We start from the raw sequence: 10,842 nt of genomic DNA, 5'->3' as shown, positions 1-10,842 counted from the left end.
AATCTAAACTATAAATATTTCAATTTTTAACATTCACAATATGAAAAATCTCGAACAGTTCAGATTCACATTGTGAATCTGAATTACTATTATGCACACTGTGAATCTGAGATGGTTCACAAAAAAAAAAAAAAAAAAAAAACCTCGATCAGTGTAGATTCACACTGTGAATCTAAACTGTAAATATTTCAAATTTTAACATTCACAATGTGAAAAAACTCCGATCAGTTCAGATTCACACTGTGAATCTGACTTATTATTATTCACACTGTGAATCTGAGGATGTTCACAATGTGAATCTGAACAGGTTTACAATATGAATATGAACAGGTTCACAATGTGAATCTGAACTGAAATATCGTTTTTTTTTGTTTAACATGAATATGAATCTATGATTAAAAAGTACAAAAAATATGAATTTTGATATATATTTATTAATTTTTTTTCTATAAAAAAATATACCTTAACTTTTTTCCTCAAAGAAAATGAAGTGAGTTTTTTTCGAAAAAAAAAAGTTCGTTTTTTATATATCATCATTGATCTCTATGGAAAGAGGACGGAAAATCGTGAACAACGGTATATTCGGTTTTTTTTTCGATAAAAAACATAGCCTAAAAAAAATTTTAAACGAAAAAAAATGATGAGTTTTTTTGTAAACGGTGGATTTTTTGATATAATCCGGTGTGTGTGCGTCCAATGTAAAAGTGTACATCTATTTCCTTGGCCGTTGATCGTTATGATTTCCAACACTCACGATTGGTTCCTTGGTTAATTATGGTTATCTATTGAACCTCACCCAATATATATATATATATATATATATATATATATATATATATATATATATATATATATATATATATATATATATATATATATATTCGAAGTATTGATTCTTTGAGTTGTGGCTAGATGGAGTTTGGTATCTACATGGATTAATAGTCTAAAAATTATATATATATATATATATATATATATATATATATATATATATATATATATAGTTTTTAGTCTTTTAATCCATAAAGATACCAACTCCATCCGATAATTTTGGCCACAACTCAAAGAATCAATACTTCGATACTAATTTTATCAATTTCACGATGTCATCATCACTTCTACTTTATTGGATACGTTCGCGTTAATGAAATCAATGTTATCATAAAAATGATGCAAAGAAAATCACTATTTTAGAAGAAGACGAAGTTGAAGTTCACCTTTAAAGACAAGAAAAAGTTTTTTATAGAGAGACTATGAAACTGGCCACGATCGCTTCGTACAATACTGTTTAATCGATGGTATGATGTGCAAAGTTTGAACAAAGATCTTAGATTAGGAAAGATGTATTCCTACGTATAGTTGGAGATTTGAAGAATGGGTTTGCATTTGTCGATTAAAATGAAATGCAAGAAGAATAGGTTTGCATATTGTCGATTCAAATAAAATACAAGAGATAGGAAAAGGTTTTTCTCAAATACAAAAATATATAAATGCATGTCATTAATTAATATATGATTGGGGATCCAACTCATATGATTTCATATGAGGATGTCAGAGCGGACCACATGAAAAAGTGTTTATAATTTTTTTAAAGCTACCATTTCGGTCTGTAACACACGATTTTTGTGTAAATCTACGTTTAATGACATACACCAATCGTATACAACACATGAAAACAACACATGAGTTTCATAGAATGTTAGGTTGTAATGATTGTCTGAATTGGCCATGAGTAATATGCCCTAACGCATGGAGCGGCCAATACATGTGAGGTGATCAGAAATAGTCGTCGATAAATCTAGAAGCTATTGCGTCCTACAATGTTGGATTTGGCATGTATTTTTATTGTTTACTTTGAATTTTAAATTAAATTATACTTCATATATATTTATTTAGAAAATCTAAAAAATAGGAGTTAGACAAGACTATTTCCTCGTTTAGCAAAGATATAGAAAAGGGAAATGATTTATAGTTTTGTACGTAACATTTTCTAATCATACATTATAAATTAGTCATACATAATAAATTATGTTTTAAAAGGGTGTATTTTATAACAATATAAAACATAAATTGTCCGACAAAATCATCCTCTTTAATAAATAAAAGTTTTTTTTTTGTCATGTGTCTTCTTCTTATTCATTTTGCCACATGGCTTTTTTTGGGTTTTTTTCGTTTTTTTTATTTCCTTATTTTTCACTTGTTATTTTTTGAGGTTTCATTCTTATATTAAATTTATAGAATTTACGGTTATATATATATATGGAAGATTTTCTTTCTATGGTTATTATTTTATTAATTTGAGAATAAATTAACATAAATGTTATAAGCTCATTGATTTATTTTCTTAATAAATCTCTATAATGCAAGTTCTCACTCCTAATCACCTAAAAAAATCAAAGAAATTTGGACGGCAATAAAAAAGCGACGGACCGAGTGTGTGATAGAGCATGAGCGATCAGGTAGCCGTTAAGCCTACACCTGCGCGAAAATTACGCTTAAAACGCGACTACTTCTTCGGTTCTTCCAGCTCATAATTTAATTACCGAGAAATATATAAGAAAAAACAAAATGTCCCTCTAATTTCTACATTCATGATTCAACAATGAGAATGAGGGTCCAACATACTGGGTTCCACGATCACACTTTAGTCCCTTCGATTATTCATATAATAATCCAAGTTCTGGACGTTCTTAGCTACTATGATTTTTTTATTGCATCTATTTTTGCAAAAAACTTTATCCGATTTTCAAACCCTATGGTTTGACCGATTGAAGTTATGGTTGTCTCGTTCGATTTGGTATAAGAATCATTCAAAGTCTTTGGCTATGGTGGACGACGCATGCTTTGATCATCTTGTCTTTCCACAAAAACTCTCTGGAATTGGAGATAATTTTACTCCAGGTGATAGAATTCAAAGATGATGAACTGGCTTAATTGACGTGGTGAGTTTTTTTTTTTTTTCATTGAATCAGTCATCTGCTTTAGTTCGATTTTTTAATTTTGCTTTTTTATAATCATCAGCGAGTATATAATGGAAAACGATCACCCTGGAATATGATTTTGGGGAACTGGGAACTCCAATTCCATGGGTTTGATGTAAAAGTGAATCCAAGTTTTGATAAAATTCGCATCAGAAGGTCGTTGATTCAAGTTCCAATTGAAGCACGGTATGTGTTTGCTGAAATGTCAATCTGAAGAGTTTGTTTTTGATTTGATATGGGTGATGATGAAGATGAAAGATTATGAAGATTTATCTGCTGGTTTAAATTCGAAATCTTTCATGGAGTCTCATTTAGATAAGATGAAATTTCCATCTTCACCAAGAACCCCAACTTCAGTTCTTCCAGATTATCCCGCTATTGAATCTTCTGAAGATTGCTCGATTGTTGCTTTTTCTACACCTTTTCTGTTGCCTCTACATGTTAATGCCATAAAGAAACTAAGTCCCATTGATGTAAAGCGCTTGTCTATTCACATGTATCCTCATGTAGCTCAACAAGTAGCTAACACCTTCAATCAGATAGAAGAATCCAAGAGGAACTCTGAATTAACTAAAGATTATGTGGTGCTGGTTGCCAATCCACCAACGCCACCACTACTATCACCTTCACCACCATCACCACTCCCACCAGTATCACCTCCTCCACCTCCACCACCCCCTATGAGTACAAGTCGTATACAGACACCACATCTACTTCCTCAAACACCTCCTCCCCCTCCTCCACCTCCCTCAAGCACAATTCATACAGTGACACCACAGCAACTCCCTCCGCCACCACCACCACCAATGGCTTCGCGAGATGCAACCATGACAAGACTATCCCTTGGAAAACAAGGTCCACCTCCACCACCACCACCTCCCATGACACCAAGAACCATCCCACCACCAATGCAACAAGGAAAAGGTGGTGCTCCACCACCACCTCCTCCTATTGGTGGCACCCAATCTCTACGAGCTAAAGCAACTACAAAATTAAAAAGATCCTCTCAGATGGGAAGCCTCTATCGCCTTCTCAAAGGAAAAGTTGAAGGGTCTAGTTTGAATGGTAAATCCTTAAAGAGAAGTAGCAGCAAAGTTGGAGCTGCTGCTTCTGGTGGAAGTGGAAAGCAAGGAATGGCTGATGCACTAGCAGAAATGACAAAAAGGTTATAAAAAAAGAACTCAAAAAGTATTCTAGAAATATCATAAACTTCCCTTCCTTATGTCCTTTTGTGCTTTCAGATCATCTTACTTCATTCAAATTGAAGAAGATGTCAAAAACTATGCAAATTCAATCAAAGAAATGAAAGCAACTCTAAGTTCATTCCAAACAACAAACATGGCTGAGCTTATCAAGTTCCACACATATGTTGAATCACATATGGAGAAACTTACTGATGAAACCCAGGTCTAAAAGATTACATTTCATCTATATTCAAATTTTCATTTTTGTTATCATTAATATTTATTATAATCATATCGCTAATACCCATTATAGGTTCTTGCAAGGTTTGAAGATTTTCCTAGTAAAAAGTTAGAAGGATTAAGAATGGCTGCAGCCCTACATGCCAAGTTAAATACAATAGCTACTACTTTGCATAATTGGAAGATAGAGTCTCCAGCAAACCAACTCATTGATAAAGTCGAAGCTTACTTTAACAAGGTAAATAAAATAAATTTCTAGTCTTATAAAATCGGTTTTTAATTGTATTACCAGAAAGTTTTTCTCTTCCACTTCCAAAGTTAGAACTTTCATATGCAGATTAAAGGAGATTTGGATACTTTAGAACGAACAAAAGATGATGAGCTCAAGAAATTTAAAAGTCAAAACATCCATTTTGACTTTGGGATCCTTGTAAGAATTAAAGAATTGATGGTGGGGGTTTCTTCAAATTGCATGGAGTTGACATTAAAGGTACTTTCTAGTTTCTACCACTCAACTTACGACCGTAAAAGGAAATTTTGTAAACAACGTATGTGGATTTGGTCCAGTCTCAGCAACTGCAGTGTGAGAGTTTTAATTCCAATGTGGGTTGGGATCCGAATGGCACTGGCTGACTGTATACCTGATTTACATCTCACATGATGCTTTGACAGTGTGGGCCAACTCAGGGTTGTTTAAAGAATATGATTTTTATTTGAACCACAGGAAGCAAGAGAGCCTAAAGCAAAAGAACATGAAAAAAGTGGGGTGAAAAGTTCGGGGAAAATCCTTTGGAGGGCTTTTCAGTTTGCATTTCGGGTGTATACATTTGCAGGTGGACAAGATGATCGTGCAGATAATTTAACAAGGGAACTTGCTCAGGAAATAGAGACCCACCCTTAACTTCTAGTAAGAAAGCTTTGTGTCATAGAATGCTTCATAAGATATTCATGGCTTCTTGTCATAAGAGCATTAATTTCGGTATTCTAGGTGTGTAGATTTAAATTTGAACTTCATGTAGCTACTTGAAGCTATTTTTGACAAAATTGTATGGTTCAATTCCATTCATGACATTTATCCTATATATTTACATTTCTTACATTTATTCATTTTTTTAATGTGTTCAGATGGAGACATATGTTTATTGATTAGTGTTGCCACTTATATAGCCTCAATAGGTGACGGTGGTTATGTGACTCGCCGATAAATATGATGGGAAGAATTAAACAAAACCACAAGTGGAGTTAGGAAATAACAATATACTTTGAAAATAAAACTAACACATAAATGAGAATGGAGAATCCCATATGTTTAATAAAATTTAAATTCTAAAAGTGTTTATAACGATGTCAAAACTATAGACGAAAAGAGATTGAATGCGTATGTATATATTTTTCACAGTACAAGGATTGGCTTTATATAGCCAATAAGAAGGAATCAATCTAGGAGAAATAAGGGATACATATCAATATAATTACAATGTGTATCTTTGGTCCTTAATATGCCCCCGCAAGATGGAGGATCCGTCGGATATTCCAATCTTGGAGTGAAGTCTGAGAAATGGTGCTCAACTAAGAGGCTTTGTCAAGGCATCTGCTAACTGATCATAAGAGCTAATGTGGAGTACTTTGAGAGAGCCGTCTGCGACCTTTTCCCTGACAAAGTGGTAGTCCATTGCAACATGTTTCATCCGAAAGTGATAAACTGGGTTAGCACATAGGTACGTGGCACCTATATTGTCACAAAAAGGGTGGGCAGAGAGGTTTGAGTGATACTGAGATCTTTGAGAAGATTTTCCACCCACAATATCTTAGATGTTGTATTGGCTAATGCTTTATACCTAGCTTCAGTGATAGTGAATAACCTTGAGACAAATATTTTTCGTGTAGATTTCCAAGAGATAATGTTTGAGCCAAGATAGAGTTATATAAGCAATGAGCGTCCTCCATTCGAGACCCCTCCCTAATCTGAGTCCGAAAATGCCTTGAGATTAAGTGTTGTTTGTTTTTTCGTAGCGGAAATTCTTGATGTCTGCAGACTACCTCTGCAACCCTCTGCAGCAGAAAAGGTGGACCAAACGGCTGCAGACTGTAATTAGAATCGTGTTTTTTTTACATCTGCAGGCTGCTACAGATGTTAAAAAAATAAATTAAACTGATTTTTTAAACATAAAATACTTTTTCAATACTAAAAATTTAATAATTCTAGTTTTAAAACATTGAAATAAAATTCATACAACCAAATTAGTCTTACAATAAAAACAAATTGAAATAAAATTCATACAACCAAACTTTAATAATTCTCATTCCATATTTTGCATCAACTTCTCGGCAATTTCATCCCATAACTGGGTCATATATTCACGGTACGCTGCAGTACTATGTGTTGGAATCTCATGTTCATCATCATCAATGGGCACATTGTTATTTCGAACTGAGACATTTGGTTCATTATGTCGTGCAAAACACTCATCATTCAGTTCCTCTCTTATAAAATTATGAAGCGCGGAACATACAAGGGTAATTTTTCTTTTTGTAAACGAGATCAGTGTCATCCTCTTTAATATAGGGAATCGTGCTTTCAAGACACCAACGCACGTTTAATGACGTTCCGAAGTTTTGCATGTGCATGGTTAAAATTTTCTTTATTAGTTAGTGCACGTCTTTGACGGAAATCTCCAAGCCAATACCTCACATTATGATACGGTGACATAAAACCTCGAGTGTGGGCATACGCGACATCACAAAGATAAATTTATCTGTAAAAATGCAAAAAAACAAAAAAACATTTAGTTTTCAAACTAAGATAAAGATATTTAAATAATCATAAACTTACTTGATGGTGGAAACGGGAATGGTGCATGTGGATTTGCTAATGTTTCTGATAATATTCTAGAATCATCTGCTATCCTTCCCAACCGGCCACAACAAACTTAAACATCTTGTTGAAGTCACAAATTGCCAATACGTTTTGGTAAAAATCACCTTTTCCCCTACTTATATATAAATCTTGTTTTTTTTTGCAGGGACAACAACATGTATCAAAGTACCATCAAGTGCACCAAGTGCTCATTTGAAAACCTGTCGTAACCTCCTATTATGTCTCAAAATATTTGGATTCAGATTAAAAGAAGTTGGTACTATAATGTCGTGTGCAAAAAACAGCATTTTGTCCAACACTTCATGAAAAAATTTATGTTTTTTTTTGCTTTGACTTTTGAAATCTTCCCTTGATATTCACATAACGTTAGTTATGACCGATCATCATAAAAAACATAACCATCTTTTCCTCAACCGATACATGTTTGCTATCCTTTAACACGTAATTTACTCTAAAATGCACACATAGTCGTACAAAAGATTCACGTGACATGCATAGTACTTCAACACATTGTAGATGATTTTTTTCCAATAACTCTAACGTGTATTCATGTCCCGTCATTTCCGAATCGTTTTCCCACACTCATTTCACACCCCTCTTCCAAAAATAGCGTACGTACAAGTACATTAGAATAATGAGAAGTATCTTTTTGTCGTGATACATTAGGAACCTATTAATCAACATAAGTACCAAATAACATAAAATTCAAGTACCATATAACATAACATAAAATTCAAGTGCCAAATAACATAACATAAAATTCAAGTGCCAAATAACATAAAATTCATGTACCAAATAACCAAATTACAATAGCAAAAAACATAACCACGTAGTTCCAACACATGCAATTAAAACATAAACAACACAAATATGTAAACTGATGATATATGGTCCATTGGCATGGCCTAGACTGCTCTAGCGCGCCAGCCTGGCCTGGTGCGCTCCTGCCAGCCCTGCCTGGAGTTCCCTTTCGAGCCTTGCTGGGGACTCCCTTGCCAGCCCTGCTGGGGACTCTCCTGCCGGCTCGGCCATGCGCTCCCTCGCCTGGCACTCCCTTGCCATCCTCTCCTGGTGCGCGCCTGCCAGCCCTGCCTGGGGCGTGCCCGCCATCCCCGCCTGGCACCTCCGGGCGGCCTTGCCCAGCTCCTTGTTGGTTGGGCCTGAATTGGGCTGGCCCAAGGCCTGACCTAATTCGCCTTGACCTAATTGTCCCCTATATAATAAACAGTACCTCCTCCATGGAGAGGGATCCTTCCCTGGGGGCTCAGCCGCCACTATACTCCGGCCGGGTGGCTCAGCCGCCACCCGCCGCCGTCAACCACCATACACCACCACTAGCACCAAGATGGTTCTCTCCAGCTGTGGAGGACCATCTCAGATCTTCTAGCTGATCTAACTTGACCGTCGGAGTCCACTCCCGGGGCACAGTCCCTGGGGCGGCTCTAACGATTTTGCATTGTGATGTCAGATCTCCGCCGCAGCAGAAGACCAGAAGAATCGCCGGAGGTCGATGTCGCATCATTTGGCGCCATCCCGGACTCGAACGAGCAGAAATCATCTTGTTCTTGCCTAGATCTGTTCAGATCTGCTGTGTTTCAGCTCAGGTTTGACCAGATCCATTCATATTTAAGACCATTTGTTCAGATCCGTTTGGCTCTTGCCAAGATCTACTCCATTTTCAGTTCAGATCTGTAGATCTGTTTTATCTTGAAGCTCAGATCTCAAGATCTGTTGAGTTTTTGTTAAGATTGTTAGATCTACTTTGTTTGTTGTTCAGATGTCTAAATATGTTTGGTTTTAGTTCATTTGAGCAACTCTCAAGTTTTAAAAGACTTCATTAGATATGATTTTCGTCCATATTTTGATGGGTTTTTCAGAAAAGGGGGAAAAAAGAGACTTTTATGCGTTCTTAACTCATCTTTGATTATATTTGTGTTCTATCAAACAATTTGAGAAGAAGAGAAATTTTTGTGGTTATTTACCTTGTCTTAAGTTGTTCTTTTGAGAGAAAGCACCCTTAGATTGCAATTTTTTACTTTTCTCAAGTTGTTTATTTCGTGTTTCCTTCAGAAGTTTAGAGATGGAAAACGAATTTCTCAGATCTGTGTTTTGGCTTGTTGAACAAGCTGAAAAGAAAAAGAGGGTTTTACAAAAAGAAATCCTTCTCAAATTCGTTTTTGTTCATATTCTTGTGTTTGTTCAGCAAGTCTGAGAAGAAAAGAAAAGTTTTCATGGGCTTTTTAACTGATATTACTAGAAAATCGTTTTTATCTAGAGATTTTCTGTTAACACCTCCTATCCTTGAAACAGATGCTTGTAAGAATGGCTAAGTTTCTTGTATGTTTCTCAGAAAATCTCTTGAGCCCATAATCTTCTATGCAAATCCCATCCCTGTAACATTTATTTGTACATACAACTGTGTAGCTTGTACATTTTACAAAACCCTCATAAAGAAAAAGAGAAGGGATGAGAAGCCTTGATGGGGCTTAACCCACTTTCAGTTCATATATTTTTCAGAAAATCATATTTGGTTTATGATTCTCAAATATTATTCAAGTTGTTTAGATGTTTGAAAGAAGAAATAAGTTTCTATTAATTTTTTATCTTCTTAATTCTAGAAAACTCATTTTTCATTGTTCTGTAATCCTTGAATATTTTAAAACGTTGGTAGAATTACTTTTACCCCATGATTTTACCATTTTAGTTAATGGCTTTCAAAAAGAAAAGAGAAGGGGTGGAGAGAAGTTCTATAAGAAGAACTCATATTTGTAAAAGAAATAAAAAAACATGTGTATGTACAGACAAAATCTTTACAGCTAATATTTACAACACACTACACAAAAAGATTTCAAAAATCGTATTTACTCCACTCTCAAGAAAAAAAGGGGATGAAAAGATGGTGTATACAGTGCACACCACAAACAGACAACAACATTTTTAGTGGGACCCACCTGGTCCAATTCTTGCGTACAGAAAAAAAGAGAGGGAAAGATGGTCTATGCACCCATATGTTTGCACACACAAGACAAGAGTCGGGTCCCACCTGATTCAGAGATGTCAAATAAAGTCAATCGACCATTAGCTGGACTCCACCCGGTCTATCTCCCCATCCAGAAAAGGCGAGCCACCTCCGAGAACCGCCCGACGCAGCCGTCATCTCCGGCAGGGCAGCTTCGCTCGGCTCATGTCTCTCGATTCTACGCTGGTAACCTGATCTGAAGTGCCACCAGCCAACCATCGGGAGTTGAAATTAGGCCATAGCCTGTCATCCTTAATCAACAATCGTCGACGGCGGATACCTCGTCGAGTACCAACCAAACAAAGTAGCGCCACCAGTGCCAGGCGCCGACCCCTGGTTCCTCGATCCGCCGCCAATCGCCATGACCAAAGCGCCACAGGATCACCAACAGCAATCAGCGACTCCGGTATTCCTCACACATAGTCGCCGTCACCCGGATCCAACATCACCGATCTTCATCATCCCTGTCGGACCACCTGCTATCGCCAATGCCTCCAACGATAACCCAAGAGCCTCACGTCGGAGGCGAAATTGTCAGTC

General features: G+C 36.2%; 1 protein-coding gene across 1 annotated transcript; it reads left to right on the top strand.

Annotated features, from left to right (window-relative positions):
* The first annotated feature begins 2,541 nt into the window (after positions 1 to 2,541).
* Positions 2,542 to 5,512, top strand: LOC145107036 (uncharacterized protein At4g04980-like). The gene is made up of 6 exons (XM_079043920.1): positions 2,542 to 2,942; positions 3,022 to 4,146; positions 4,223 to 4,388; positions 4,479 to 4,643; positions 4,743 to 4,895; positions 5,130 to 5,512. The coding sequence occupies exons 2-6, from the start codon at positions 3,170 to 3,172 to the stop codon at positions 5,304 to 5,306; spliced, it is 1,638 nt and encodes a 545-aa protein (XP_078900046.1). The 5' UTR covers positions 2,542 to 2,942; positions 3,022 to 3,169; the 3' UTR covers positions 5,307 to 5,512.
* Positions 5,513 to 10,842: the final 5,330 nt, after the last annotated feature.

This window comes from Lactuca virosa, chromosome 4, assembly GCF_052849685.1.
Source record: "Lactuca virosa cultivar CGN04683 chromosome 4, Lactuca_virosa_CGN04683_v6, whole genome shotgun sequence".
Classification (NCBI taxonomy): domain Eukaryota; kingdom Viridiplantae; phylum Streptophyta; class Magnoliopsida; order Asterales; family Asteraceae; genus Lactuca; species Lactuca virosa.
This window is presented reverse-complemented; position numbering and strand designations above follow the sequence as displayed.

Excerpts from the sequence above, each read along its gene's own strand:
- LOC145107036 (XM_079043920.1), top strand. The coding sequence starts at position 3,170 with ATGTGTTTGCTGAAATGTCAATCTGAAGAGTTTGTTTTTGATTTGATA. Across the intron at positions 4,147-4,222 it reads CTAGCAGAAATGACAAAAAG|ATCATCTTACTTCATTCAAA; the intron begins GTTATAAAAAAA and ends TTGTGCTTTCAG. Across the intron at positions 4,896-5,129 it reads GCATGGAGTTGACATTAAAG|GAAGCAAGAGAGCCTAAAGC; the intron begins GTACTTTCTAGT and ends TTTGAACCACAG.